This window comes from Coenobita brevimanus, chromosome 100 (assembly GCF_032717465.1).
Source record: "Coenobita brevimanus isolate Jiangsu-jjx chromosome 100, ASM3271746v2, whole genome shotgun sequence".
Lineage (NCBI taxonomy): Eukaryota > Metazoa > Arthropoda > Malacostraca > Decapoda > Coenobitidae > Coenobita > Coenobita brevimanus.
This window is the reverse complement of record NC_137053.1, coordinates 56761369-56775733: the sequence shown is the minus strand read 5'-3', so window position 1 is coordinate 56775733 and position 14365 is coordinate 56761369. Positions and strand designations below refer to the sequence as shown.

Genomic DNA, 14365 nt, shown 5'->3' with positions numbered 1-14365 from the left:
AAAGTTTTGCCCGTTGACTGCATGAGTATCACTATGGCAGACAATCAGTTCTGTGGGGAGATTTCAAACACTGTAATTATTATTGATAAGTGTAGCAAAACATCTGTAGATTTCGACACAGTTTTTAACTAGTGCAAAGGGATAAATGATCCAGTTAAATTGTGGAAAACTGGTACCTTAAGGAACAGTCTTAACAGGCTTATTAATGAACAATTTGGCATTTTAGTATGCAAAAGTACGAAGTGACGTTTGGATGAATGTGAAATACAACTCGTTAGACTTAGTTTCGAACAGGTGTAGAGGAGAAAGCGATCCAGGTTGTAGGCTACCAAGGATAAAAGGGAGGGCATTTAGACCAAAATATCCAGGAAAAAGAAAGAAGAGGGAACCATTCATAGTATCCGTAACTATTTCATTACTTACTGAACAATTTGTGCATACGTTTGCGTGTGTGTGTGTGTGTGTGTGTGTGTGTGTGTGTGTGTGTGTGTGTGTGTGTGTGTTTACTTACGTGTTCCCCATCCATACAAATTTGTATGTGTAGGAAAATTGGTGAGCTGGCATGGCGAGGTTTCAGCGTCAGTTCCTGTGCACCGCTATTACATACAGGCTAAACAAACAGTATATTTCTGACACAAAAATAATTCATACACTAATATACACTCCGTTGTAATCAATATTGTACCTTAAAAAGAAAACTAAGTGTACGAGTTACTTAGATATCTACATGTAAATAATCTATAACAAAATGCGAGTTAGACACTTGGAAATAATAGTGTACTTGTAAATACTTAGAATTTAGGGAAATACTGCACAGTTAAGACTTGAAAGTATTAGTTACTCAAACATAGAATAGGTAAACCACTTGTAAATATGCAAGCTCCTTAGATAAATGTAAGATATAAAGGTTTAAGCCCATGGAGTGTTGTACTTTAATTACAGGGTAAAGGGGTAAAGGAATAAGCTCCGTCAGGTTAGCGTGTCATTATAACTATATATATTTTCCGGTGAATGACGCATGCTCAACCCTCTTTGTTATACATAGTTATCAAACACCGTGAAAGCCTGTTACTCACCGCTTTAAAACCACGATCAACATTGCATGCGAATTGTACAAGTATGTTTACAAGTATTTACTGTGATTAGTTCTTTGTCTCCTTTTCATTCTCGTTTGCAACTATTTTTTTTTTTATAAGTGCACAATCGGAACGCTGTCACATCACTCTCTGTAGCCTTGCCTTACTGTCTCACTCACTCCCTTGTAATACACACAGGTATATGTCCTTCCTTTATTTTCTTCTGTTCCCGACACAAAATCAGATATGTAAACAATTCTAACAAAAACATAATTCTCGAATTAGGGCTTATATTTCTCTGCTTTCGAGGGAAAAGTCACAAGAAAATGATGTGCATTCTTCTATAGTGAGAAATAATGCAAATGTCTGTTTGGTGGGCAGTGAAAATAAGAAATTAAGCAGAGGATAATTTCACCTTACCCTCGCCAATCTGCAATCAGTCGAACACAAAGAAATCCCCCAATTATGATTATCCTCTCTTAGTTTTCAATAAATTGTTGAATATAAAAACTTCTTCTAAAAACATAATTCTCGTTTCTCATGTCATCCTGCAATCGGTCACTCATAGAACAAGGAAGCTAAAATGAATAAATAAAACGTGTTTTGACTAATCAATCCGTCAGCCACAAAAATAACAAAAAAATAACAATGAAATAAGAATTCAATCACTTTCAGCATTAAAAAATCGATCAGCCAAAAAATCCTTTTAAAAAATCCTCCATGTTCCTCACAAATTTGGGGTTTGCATGTACACCTTGGTGTATTCGATTTTAACAATAAAGTCAGTAAAATCTTTCATATTCCGAAGTTAGGAAGGGGGATTTGCACACACCTTGTCAAACTCAGTTTTAATACTATGACAACTAAAATCTTCCTTGGTCCTCAGAAATTTGGGGTTTACATACACATTAGCGCACCCAGTTTTAATCATACCGTCATAAATAAAAATCCTCCTTCCCTCCTGGCATGATGTAATCGGCTTTTGACTAACACCCATCCCTCCAACCCTGTGCCCCGCCACCAACAGAAAAACTCAAAGTATAACCGGAGCGGGCTGGGGTCGCAGTGTAACCAGGCCATCATGCTGGTCACGGACGGGGCACCCCACAACTTCAAGGACGAGATATTCGACAAGTACAACTCTCCCCACCGCCAGGTCCGCATGTTCACCTATCTCATTGGGCAGGAGGAGACCAAAGTGCGAGACCTCAACTGGATGGCTTGCTTCAACAAAGGTATGTGATTCAGTATAGACTATTAGATATTAAGAGATTTTTATTTTATTATTGTTTTTGACATGGGAAAGTATTTGTGTCACGATGTTCACCTACTTCCTCGGACAGGTGAACAAAGTGTGGGAACTCATCAGTCCTAAAGTGAATAATCATATCTTTCATTGCAGACGGTTCAGCACTAGGGAGGACCTGTAAAAGTATATCTTTGTATGTTGTGGGCATGTGTTGTGAAAATTTTGTAGTTTTCTGTATCATGACAACTATATAATTATGAGCTTTGTTGGGTTAACCCTTTGATCCGTGTAACGTCCTTTATATTCTTGTTACTGCCAGACGACTTTATGCAACTTAAGGCGGATACATTACATCTAATCCCTACAGCCGGCAAATTCTCTCCTGAGCTGATTAACGTTGTGTGGTGGTAGTAAGAGAAATGAAAACTCATTTAATTGAAGTGGTTGACCGATTCAGCCCGGTGACCTCTTATTCGTCTTATTCTTGCTCTTTCCAGATGTTTTTTTGTTTTTTGTTTTTTTATTGAAGTCTTGATTTGGGAGGGACATCCAGCCTCCTCTAACCTGATGTCTCTGTAAACTGAATAAAATCGTTTCAAGGTTGCAAAAATAAAGTAATCAGTATCCCATAACCCCCTCAGGACCGTAATGTCATTTTTTTTAGTTAATTTTTGCTAATGCCAGATGATTTTATTCAGCCTGCGTTGGCTCTTTACCAGTGGGATGGTTCGCGTCAGCCTGCAACAACTCTTTCTGAACCGTAGTACCTAATGATAATTTTTTCCCTGCCACTGATCCACGATTTTATTCAGCTTGTGGGGGGAGTTAGAATCAGTATCCAATAAAACCCTCAGAAGTGTGGCGTCTCTTGTCTTATATTCTTCCACATTCAGACGATTCTATTGAGTGTACCCCCACCAAAGAAAAAAAATCACGATTGTTGTGTCTGATCTATTCATGTCATAGCCAGACTATTTTATTCAGCCTAAGAGAGGAGTTATAATTAGTATCCAACAAACCCTTCAGTACTGCGGTACCTCCTATCCATGCCATCGACGGACGATTTTGTTCAGCCTAACACCTTCAGTTTGATAACATTGTTTTCAGGCTACAGCAGACGATTTTGCTCAACGCAGTAAGGACGTTTTGTGGTGAAAGGGCCAGTTAAGGCTATGTTTAACCCATCCAGTTCGAAAAATCTCTAAGTTGAGGAAAATCGTCTGGGAGTAGCACAACTCTTAAAAATGTAATCATAGTCGCGGGGTTGAGAGAGCAGTTAGTACAAATTTCAAACAACCGTTCAGGATCATGACATCTTTTTATCTTTTATTCTTCAAGCTTCGGACAATTTTATTCAGTTTAAATTGAATCCGGTGAGACCTTTTGTGGTTTATTTTTGTTATTATCAGACGATTTTGCTCAACATAGGAAAGGTGTCTCAGATTGTAGGGGTTTATTAAGACTATGTAACGCCTCAGTTCCGAAAAAATTATCCAAAGCTGAATAAAATCGTCCCGAGATGGCAAAAATGAAGTGAAAAAGACATCCTTGGGTTGGAAGGGTTGAGAATGTAGTTAGTCAATATCCAACCATACCTTCTGCATCGCGGCGTCTCTTGTATCTTGTTCTCGCTACCGCGGGACGATTTTATTCAGGTGATGAGAACGCCTGTTGATGAGGGGTTAGAACCAGACCCTGTTAACCCCTCTGGCACCTTTGCACCTATAACACCTTCAGTCCGACGCCGCGTTTTTTAAATCTTATTCCTGCTACCTTCAGAAGATTTAATTCAGATTGAGCGAGACTTTCCAAGTTGGATGGGTTAAATGTAGCTCATTGTCACGGGGTTTTTATAATATCACGATAATTTTGATATAAATGCTTAAATATTATTTAAATTGATAATAATATTCAATAATATTGAAGAGCAGAGACAATGGTTGTCTTGCTACATCAAGCAACGATTACTTTACGTTGGCTTAGCACGATTCTCTGAAAACGAGAATTTATAAACTTTCTCAACAGTACACAGCAGAGACTAATTACTCACAATTGCTGAATTACTGTACTGTTAGCCTCTGGAGAAAGTTACATCACCCCTGACAATAAATAACTAATACTAATAATAATAACATCAGGTTCTTGCTGATGCATTAACTCCTGGCACAACGGATTTTAAGTTAATACAAGACTGGTCTAAGTACCAGTTATGAATAGTAAAACGTTTATGCAAGCTAGGAGCTATATGGAAAATAAGCTTAATTATGGAGAAATGAAACAAGATTTACTCTACATTAAGCTCAAGAAATAGAACTGTTAAATTTATTAATTACAAAAATAAATTTAACATTACATTTCAAATCAAATCAATGAGACGCACTCGCTCACTCACACAGAAGCTAAATACTTACGCCTAGGAAAAACACCTTAACTAAGCTCTTAAAACTACAAAATACACAAAAGAAATACCAGTCGATGAATGCTATGTATCACCACTCAGGTGGGAGGACTGGATTAACTGTCTCAGTGGAGCTTAGGTGCTAGCGACCTCTCACACTTCTTGGAGCACAGGACCTTCCTCCGTCACAGCAAACACAAGACTGAATTCAAATACATTGTATGGGCAGGACGCAAGGCGTGGCTAACGGTTGAGGGAAGCAGAGGCGAACGATAAAGAAACAATTGTATCGCTCAGTAGCGCACTTAGTGACGTGCATCAAATCGGTCACCCCTGAAAACGGTGACGAATGATTTGAAAAGTATACCCCGAAATGGAGAGAGAAACGGTTAACTGAGCGATACACAGTGAGTTTTCCACTAATAGTTCGTGGCTTCTCACAAAAAGGAAATGTCGCGAATTGATTCGTGACATTACGCCCCATGAAAATTAAATCTTTCTTCCTTCAGAAGAATGATTTCAATACATATAAATCCTAACTCAGTCACACAAGATTCACACTGTGGTGTGTGTGCTATCCTGCTACAGGAGAAAATCGCAGTCGCCAGTGAGTGAAAAAACCTCGTATTTACGTTAATAGAAGCAAGCTTGAGGGAAAAACTCCGTGACGACGGTGAAAATCCTGTACTCAGGTCAAACTGATCGAAAATTCGCTACATTTACACTGACAACTAATTGTTGTGTAGCGTGGTGTATGTAATACACGGTGTAGGTGTGACAGTTGTAGTGTAACTGTACCTACGTGTTAAATGACACAGTAAATAATATGGCGACGACGAAGGCAGAGGAGAAGAGGCAGCAGCGTGCGGCAGATGATCAGCTGGTCCGCACAGCAAAACTGCTACACCCATTGCTGAACCTGCAAAACCAATTAAGGTGGAGCATCAAAAGTGTCAATGAGACAAAATTCTTATTATGTTACAATTACTCTCTGCCTAGCAGTCAGTGCTACGACGTACATTCAAGGTCGCCATTAATTATAGCACACAATTATGGTCGGCAAGTTGAGAATCCCTGTGCAAACTCGGGTCTTCCATAGCCTCGAACTGCACACGGGTCCTCAACCTGTGCCTTAACCTACAGTACTTATATTAATATCGGGGAGCTGAGAATCCTTGTGCAAACTTGGGTCTTCCATAGCCTCAAGTCGCCTCTGCGGAGTTCTCTCTCGAACTTCCCCCTTAACCTACAGTACTTCTATTAGTACCGGGAAGCTGAGAATCCTTATGCAAACTTGGGTCTTCCATAGCCTCAAGTCGCCTCTCAACTTCCCCCTTAACTTACGGTACATAATATGTATGTACAGGCCCTGGACATAATGTGTCCTGTGGGGCCAATGGGCGAGACGTCAGGTCTGCACCCACTTCACCACTACCCTGTCTCTCAACTGACTCAGAGATTACAGGTGTAGTTACAAATGGCACAGGAAGGGCATGTCCCTGATTAGTGGTGATACTTTGGCACACACTGCAAGAACGGACAAAACTATCTATGTCCCGTCCCATCCCTGGCCAGAAAAAGTCAGCTCGGATACGGCCCTGGGTCTTCCTTTTGCCCAGGTGACCTCCTGAGGCTGGACAATGACCCCATTGTAACACTGCTGGGCGGTACTTGGCGGGAACGACAAACTGCAGTCGAACCTCGCCCTCGGGTGTTCGTGACTCATGGTAGAGCCGTCCTTGTTTGCGAAGGAACTTGGCTCGACCTCCCCGTGAATACTTAATCACTCGACCCTTTTGTTTATTCCGCACGGCAGCAAGTGTCGGGTCAGAATGTTGTTCTTGTACAACAAGTTGACTACACATCAGATCTTGCGGCGATTCAATGATCACTGGGGTGACACAGTCTGGAGCCTCAGTCATGGCTCGTGTTACCGCAGCAGCCGAAGTCTGAGTAGCGTCATCATTGGAGCAACTATCCTTGACTCCTTTAATATTGCCTACTATTAAGTCAAATAGAGGCTCTGGCATGACAACTGCAAGTGTCATACCAGTATAAAATGGAGATGCCACCTGGATACATGCCTCAGGGAACAATCTCACTGATCCATCAATAAGCTTTGCATGGATCTGTCGACCTGTATACTGCTCAGGCCGAACTAAACTCTGCTTGACAGAGCAACCTGAGGAACCATTGTCTCTCAGGACCTTCACAGGAATGTCTCCCACAAACCCTGGCTGAACCAGGAAGGTACTGTCACCTGTGGGAAGGCCTGTGGAAGAAGCAGCTAGCCACTCATGAGGCTGCTGAATTGATGCGGCAAACATTGTGCCTTGTGGGTTATAAGATGGAACATTGGCCATCTGTGGAGGGGGGTTCACTGTCACTGTGGGACTAGTGAACTGTGGGGAAGTACCCACACTGGTAGGGACGTGACCACCGTGCTGCTGCTGAGGAATGTAGGCTGCATTCGCTTCCTGCCTCTTTTGAGCTGGTGGTGAAAAAGTTTGTCCTGAAGGTCGGTTGCGTGGCTGATACTGCTGTTGGTTAGGGTACTTGTTGTACCTCTTCCACTCAGGTTTCTGAGTGTTTTGCCCCTGGTCCTTCCACTGCGGTTTTGGACCTTGACCATTACTCTGAGAACGGCCTTGTTGCTGGGATTCAGTCTGAGACGGCCTCCCAGACTTGGCAGTATCTTTTTTGCTCCAGGTGTTTTGCTTACGAGCTTGATACCCGTATGCAGTAAAGAATGCGTCAGCCTTCTCTGCCATTTGGCTGGCATCTTTCACCTGGCAGATCTTAAGCTGTGCTATGAGCTCAGCAGGCCACGACCTCTCTAGCTGTGTACGCAGCATAAGGTCAATTATCCCCTCACGCATGGAAGGAGTTTCATCTTTCTCCATCCACTCATTTAAGTAAGCTGTGAGACGATCAAGGAACTGAACAGCTGTCTCCTTGTCTTGGAGACGAGCTCGCATGAACTGAACTTTGGCGTCGTCTACTGTGAGACCATACGCCTTAATGAGTGCAGCTTTCATCATCTCATATGTGAGATTGTCTCCACGAATTCTGTGGAGAATATCGAGGGCGGGGCCCTCAAATAAACTAAGGAATTTGATCCGCTTAGCTGCCTCATCCAGTTGATACATGTCTGCCATGTCCTCAAAACGAGCTATGTACGGCTCGATTCGCTCGCTTTCCTTGTATGAAGGAAGCTTGATGTGTGGTGTCACCATAACATGTGCAGGGAGAGCGCTCGTGGAGCTTGAACCAACTGCACCAGATGTGTCTGAACCCAAGGAATCTCGCTTGAGCTTCAGCACTTCAAGTTCATGTTCTCGTTCTTTGTCTCGTTGTTCACGCTCGTATTCGCGCTGTTCTCGCTCTTGTACTAGCTCGTGTTCGCGCTGTTGTCGCTCTTTTTCTAACTCGAGCTCGCGTTGTTTCTGCTCGTGTTCGCGCTGTTTCTCACGCTGCTCTTGTTCATATGCACGCTCTCTTTCACGTTCCTCACGCTGTTCTCGCTCGTATTCGCGCTGAATCCTACGCTCTTCACGAGCATCTTTCTCACGTTCTTGCTCGTAATTGAACCGTGAAAGAACGTAACTCTGTATTTTCTCTGGGTCTGTGAGACCCATATCTTTGGCTTCCTGTACAAATACAGCGGTAGCCATGGCGCTAATTTATTAAGCAACCCGAAATTGAGCACTGACTGCTTAGCGACGAATACTAATAAATACAAATAAAGAATACAGACACAAGCTAGTGGTGACCAGTCTTATCTAGTTAACTGGCAAAGAATAAATCAAAAATGTAAATGACTGGGAAGACTCAATAATAAACACAATGGGTACGGCGACTTCCCAGAAGCGAATAAAATTGTCTGGCGTTACCAAAAATAAACTAGAGTTAAGTATTCTTTTGATTAATAAAGCAAAATTCACTTGCTAAATTAAGGGTAAACACCAGTAAGCTTGTGCCTATAAACTTTAATGATAAATACCTAAATATGAATGAGTGAGCACTATCTCGTGAATAGCTTTAGAGCTAGGAGTTAATATCCTGGAATGAGGTCGCCAATTGTCACGGGGTTTTTATATTATCACTGTGTTTTTGAAATAAATGGTTAAATATTATTTAAATTGATAATAATATTCAATAATATTGAAGAGCAGAGACAATGGTTGTCTTGCTACATCAAGCAACGATTACTTTACGTTGGCTTAGCACGATTCTCTGAAAACGAGAATTTATAAACTTTCTCAACAGTACACAGCAGAGACTAATTACTCACAATTGCTGAATTACTGTACTGTTAGCCTCTGGAGAAAGTTACATCACCCCTGACAATAAATAACTAATACTAATAATAATAACATCAGGTTCTTGCTGATGCATTAACTCCTGGCACAACGGATTTTAAGTTAATACAAGACTGGTCTAAGTACCAGTTATGAATAGTAAAACGTTTATGCAAGCTAGGAGCTATATGGAAAATAAGCTTAATTATGGAGAAATGAAACAAGATTTACTCTACATTAAGCTCAAGAAATAGAACTGTTAAATTTATTAATTACAAAAATAAATTTAACATTACATTTCAAATCAAATCAATGAGACGCACTCGCTCACTCACACAGAAGCTAAATACTTACGCCTAGGAAAAACACCTTAACTAAGCTCTTAAAACTACAAAATACACAAAAGAAATACCAGTCGATGAATGCTATGTATCACCACTCAGGTGGGAGGACTGGATTAACTGTCTCAGTGGAGCTTAGGTGCTAGCGACCTCTCACACTTCTTGGAGCACAGGACCTTCCTCCGTCACAGCAAACACAAGACTGAATTCAAATACATTGTATGGGCAGGACGCAAGGCGTGGCTAACGGTTGAGGGAAGCAGAGGCGAACGATAAAGAAACAATTGTATCGCTCAGTAGCGCACTTAGTGACGTGCATCAAATCGGTCACCCCTGAAAACGGTGACGAATGATTTGAAAAGTATACCCCGAAATGGAGAGAGAAACGGTTAACTGAGCGATACACAGTGAGTTTTCCACTAATAGTTCGTGGCTTCTCACAAAAAGGAAATGTCGCGAATTGATTCGTGACACTCATCCCTTGAATCCAGTGGAGTATTGGTTTATTCTTGCTACTTGCAGACAATTTTATTCAGCAGAGGGTTTAGATTTAGCCCCTTACAAACCCCTTCATTAACAGAGATCTCTCCTAACTTGCTTAAAATTGTCTGTTAGTAGCCTTGATAAAGAAAAATAATGGTAGAGGGGAGATTAATATTAGATTCTCACAATGGCCAGACAATTTTATTCAGTAAAAATAAGAGATTGCTTTTTTATGCCAACGGATTTATAATACTTGTGAATCCATTCTGGTCAGTAAAATATTATGGTCTAATATATTCTGGTGTAATATACTCGAATTTTGTAAATTTATTCTAACTCAACCTTTCAGTAAATCTTATATAACGTATTATACATATGTAAAATATTATGTAAACCTTTTGTGGTGTAGACTGTTGTGTATAATTTCCTGACCTAATATATTCTGATATAATATATTTTGTGAATCTATTACAGAGGAGTCTGTAAATCCATTCTTATCTATTCTGTAAATATATTTGTGTATCTGTTATACAAATCCTTTCTGGTAAACTTTGTAAATGTTCAGGTCAAACGTATCCTGGTCTATCAATTCCGTAAGTCTGTTCTGTAGCCATTTGCTGTAAATTATTCCTTAATTCTAATTATTCTGTAAATCTGTTCGTTAAATCTCTTCTGTAAATTGTTTTGTAAATGTGTGTAATCTGTTTTGCAAGTCTGGTCTGTAAATTCATTCTGTAAACTATTCTGTAAATCTATTCTAGTTCAGTTTTTCCGTTAATCTTTTCGATGGGGGAGCCAGTGGTGCAATGTTAGCATATCCAGCTCGCAAATTAAACACGTCGAGTTCGATTCTTCCGCCGGTCAGAGTCCAAGATGAAGTTTGTTTTTCTGTTATCCCTGTTCACCAGAAGTACAGTTGGGGACCTGGATGTAAACTCGCATGTTGCATGTCGTTCTATGGGAAGATTTGACCTTAGCAGAAACGAAGTATCTGCCTTAATTACCCTTTACAACTGATAGGCATTAATTCATTTTTTCTTCTACTGTAGTTTATTCTTTTAATATATTCTTGTGAAATCTGTTTGTAAATCTGTTCAAGTAAAATCTGTTTTGTAAATCGATCCTAGTCTAATCTCTTCCGTAAACGTGTTCTTGTGGTTCGAACATACAAGTCGGAGTGACGGCTTTGAGTAGGTTCGATCCCCAAAAGATACTGGTGGTTTTTCAATCCTGTAATGCCACCAGGGGAAGCAGGCTGGTCATGTGCCCTTAAATGATCTGGATTAGGGTTCATAGTGACAGAACTGCGTAGGTTCCATTCCCCAAAAGGTTACTGTGTTTTTTCTTTTATTCCAATCGTGTAATGTCACCTGGGGAAGTAGTCTGGTCAACAGCCCTGAAATGGACTACTGTAGCATAGCCTCGGCACCCACACCTCGAAGGGGGCCGCATGGGACTGGCTGTTACTTTTAATTACTCCTTCAGTAAATCTCTTCTCATGTAGTCTGTTATTTAATCCAGTCAAATTAGTCCCCAAATACAAAGCTCCTATTTCGTGTATTTTGTACAATTAACTCGTTGTAGGACGTGAGGAATGCGATTTTTTTTATTTTATTACCAGCTACCGCCAGACAATTTTATTCAGCTGAGGAGTGGCTTTCCGTCCTCGGAGGGTTAGAACAGTCCCTTCCCTTTCAGTTTCAAGCTGTTTCGTCACTTCGTCGTTTTCTCGTCTAATCTCAGGCTGTTTCTTTTTTTTTTTTTTTTTTTTTTTTAACCGATTCTTGTCGTCAATTGTCTAATTGTTTCGTCCCTCCACCACTCAGTTCCGTCCAGTCTCGAGCTTCTTCATTGTTTCATTTTTTTTTTTCTCTCGTTCAGTTGCATTATACTATTGGGTCGGTTATACACTTCTTTTATGTGTCTTAACCACTGTGGCCGCTTTGACACTCACTGCTACACTCTTTTGCAAATAGATCGAGGTGTGTGGGAAACCGAATGTTTGAAAGTCTCTCGTCTTTATAGATCTGTAATGGTGAGGTGGATTCGGTGCTTAAATTACAAAAGTGGTCATATGATTCAGTAGTATACTGCAATTTGTTATTTTGTATACAATTATATTAATCTACAAACCCATGTGCGATAAAGTGATGTTCTCATCTATCTTTACGCAATTAATATAATGAAATATAATAATAATATATTTCCTTGCACCTCCAGGTTACTTCGTGCACGTGACAACCCTGGCAGAGGTACGGGAGCAGGTGTTGAAGTACATACCAGTGATGGCTCGGCCGATGGTCATGTACCTCAATAAGCATCCGCATATATGGACAGGAGTGTATGCTGATATCGCGGTAAGCAAGGATGGAAGAGAAGCAAGGGTGGAAGAGAAGCAAGGGAAAGAAGGAAAGGAGGGGAGGGTTGGAGGAAGAGGGTGGATATAGCAGAGTGGGAGAGAAGAATGGGGAAGGGTTGGGGAGGTCCTATCACGGGAAAGAAGGGAGAAGGGAGGGGAGGGAGGGAGGGAAAGGGGACGAAAGAGAGGAACAGATACTGGGCGGGTAAGTGAGGCAGTGGTAAGAAGGGAGAGGGAGGGAGACAAAAGAAGCAGAAGGGGTTATGCAGTTCATCCACCCATACTTTTTCAGACATTATTTTTATTATCATTTATCATCATTTGAATAGTACAGCCACAATGTAATTTTTGTTTCTGCGTACCGTATTTCAGGTACTCATATTTCCACGTTATAACATACAGTAACTCTTCTTCAATGTACACAATATATTTCTTGAAGCTTAATCATTATATACTTCTTGATTCATTGGTTTGTTTACTGTGCTCATTATATCCATTTATTTTATTTTTTAAGAGAGGGGTGTGTGAGCTGGGAGCAGGGTAATGTGAGCTGGGAGCAGGGCCATGAAATGGCGGGGGACAGGGCGACATGGAGGCAATTTGTTTGTGGCCATCCCTTACGGGATTAAGACGTCTGGCAATAGACAGATAGATAGATAAATTTTATTTTCTAAGGGTTTATTTAAGTTCTTTTATAGTGATTGTTTTTTTACTCATTATCATCTATTCACTTATTTCCTTTGTTGATTAATTTATATATAATTTCCTTACAGTTTATAATAATGTTACTTTTAGCTTTCAGTGTATTATATCCAACAGTTTTTTTTTTTTTTTAGTTTATTTATCAGTTGTCAATACTGATTTATCCTTTATCATTTTATTTACAATTTTTATTCGTTCCTTTTCATTGTCCAGAATAAGAGACATGGATACGTTATGGTAAGGTGATCGACGGAGTTGTAGAAGCTAATTATTAAGAAAGTAGGTCAAGTAGTTAATTCTGTCGTGTAATGATGTATTATTATTATTATTATTATTATTATTATTATTATTATTATTATTATCACTGTATTTTTACTTGTGCTGGTAGACTCTTCACTTTGCTTTCCATGGCATAATTATTGGAATATTCAGTAGGACAATTATTCTTATACTGGTAATAGATGGGATCAAGTAGTCTTTAAGTATGATTCTGACGCGGTATATAAGTAGCTTTGTTGTATTATTCCGACATTGTATTTAAGTAACTTTGTCATTTTATTCTGACGAGGTATTTGAGTTGCTTTTGTTATATTATTCTGACGAGCTATACTGTACACTCGTAAGTAGCTTTGTAATATTTTTCTGACGCGGTATTGAAGTAGCTTTGTTATATTATTCTGACACGGTATTTAGGTAGCTTTGTTATATTATTCTAACGCTGTATTTAAGTAGCTTTGTTATACCAGTAAAGCGCTCTTTGTGAACGCGTGACGAGCGAGCGAGCGTTTGTACGTTTACCCATCATCATAATTTCATCTTGGTAATAGCTTCAGCATTTCTAGTTAAGTAGTTGAACAATAACAGAAGAATAATTGACCTAAAATATTTACTTTCTCACGTTTTCTCTGTCTCACGTTTTCTCTCAGGATGTTCATATAGCGAGGCGCTGTGGCATTTATTACACGCGCGATGTTTAGTTCTCTGCTTCCGACTTGCTGTGTCAACGAACTGCATCGGTAAACTCTTGGCTATTGATCGAATGATAAAACCCAGAAATGGGACGATTATCCTTGCTGATTTCACCGCTAAACATAGAAAAACAATAATGTAAAGTTATGAGCATAATATCTGATATTTAATTGTTAGAATTCATGCAAGAAAACATACGTTACAATACGAAATCTTTTTTATTTCCATTTCATAGTGGACCATGTCAGTTGAAACCCTCGGTACATTCCCTTGGAAAGCTGGAATCTCAAGGGATTTCTTTGGTCTCATGAGTAAATATATATAAAAACAAAATTTATTGAATATATCTACGACTGCTGAAAAAATTTCTTATCTATCTCACATACTAGAAAAGTTATTAGCCTCTGAAAACCATCGCGGTTGGGCCGTGTTGTGTTGGGCCGGGCCGGGTCGTGTTGGGCCGGTTATTTCTCACCTGAACGTCGAG

At 40.0% G+C, this 14365-nt stretch overlaps 1 protein-coding gene across 1 annotated transcript in view; it reads left to right on the top strand.

The window, feature by feature from the left end:
• Window positions 1–14365, top strand: part of stj (voltage-dependent calcium channel subunit straightjacket) — a 504277-nt gene that overhangs the window by 349265 nt on the left and 140647 nt on the right. Inside the window, exons 9-11 of the mRNA XM_080284182.1 lie at window positions 2116–2311; window positions 12069–12205; window positions 13123–13146. Coding sequence (XP_080140308.1) covers window positions 2116–2311; window positions 12069–12205; window positions 13123–13146 — 357 coding nt within the window. The remainder of the gene's footprint in view (window positions 1–2115; window positions 2312–12068; window positions 12206–13122; window positions 13147–14365) is intronic.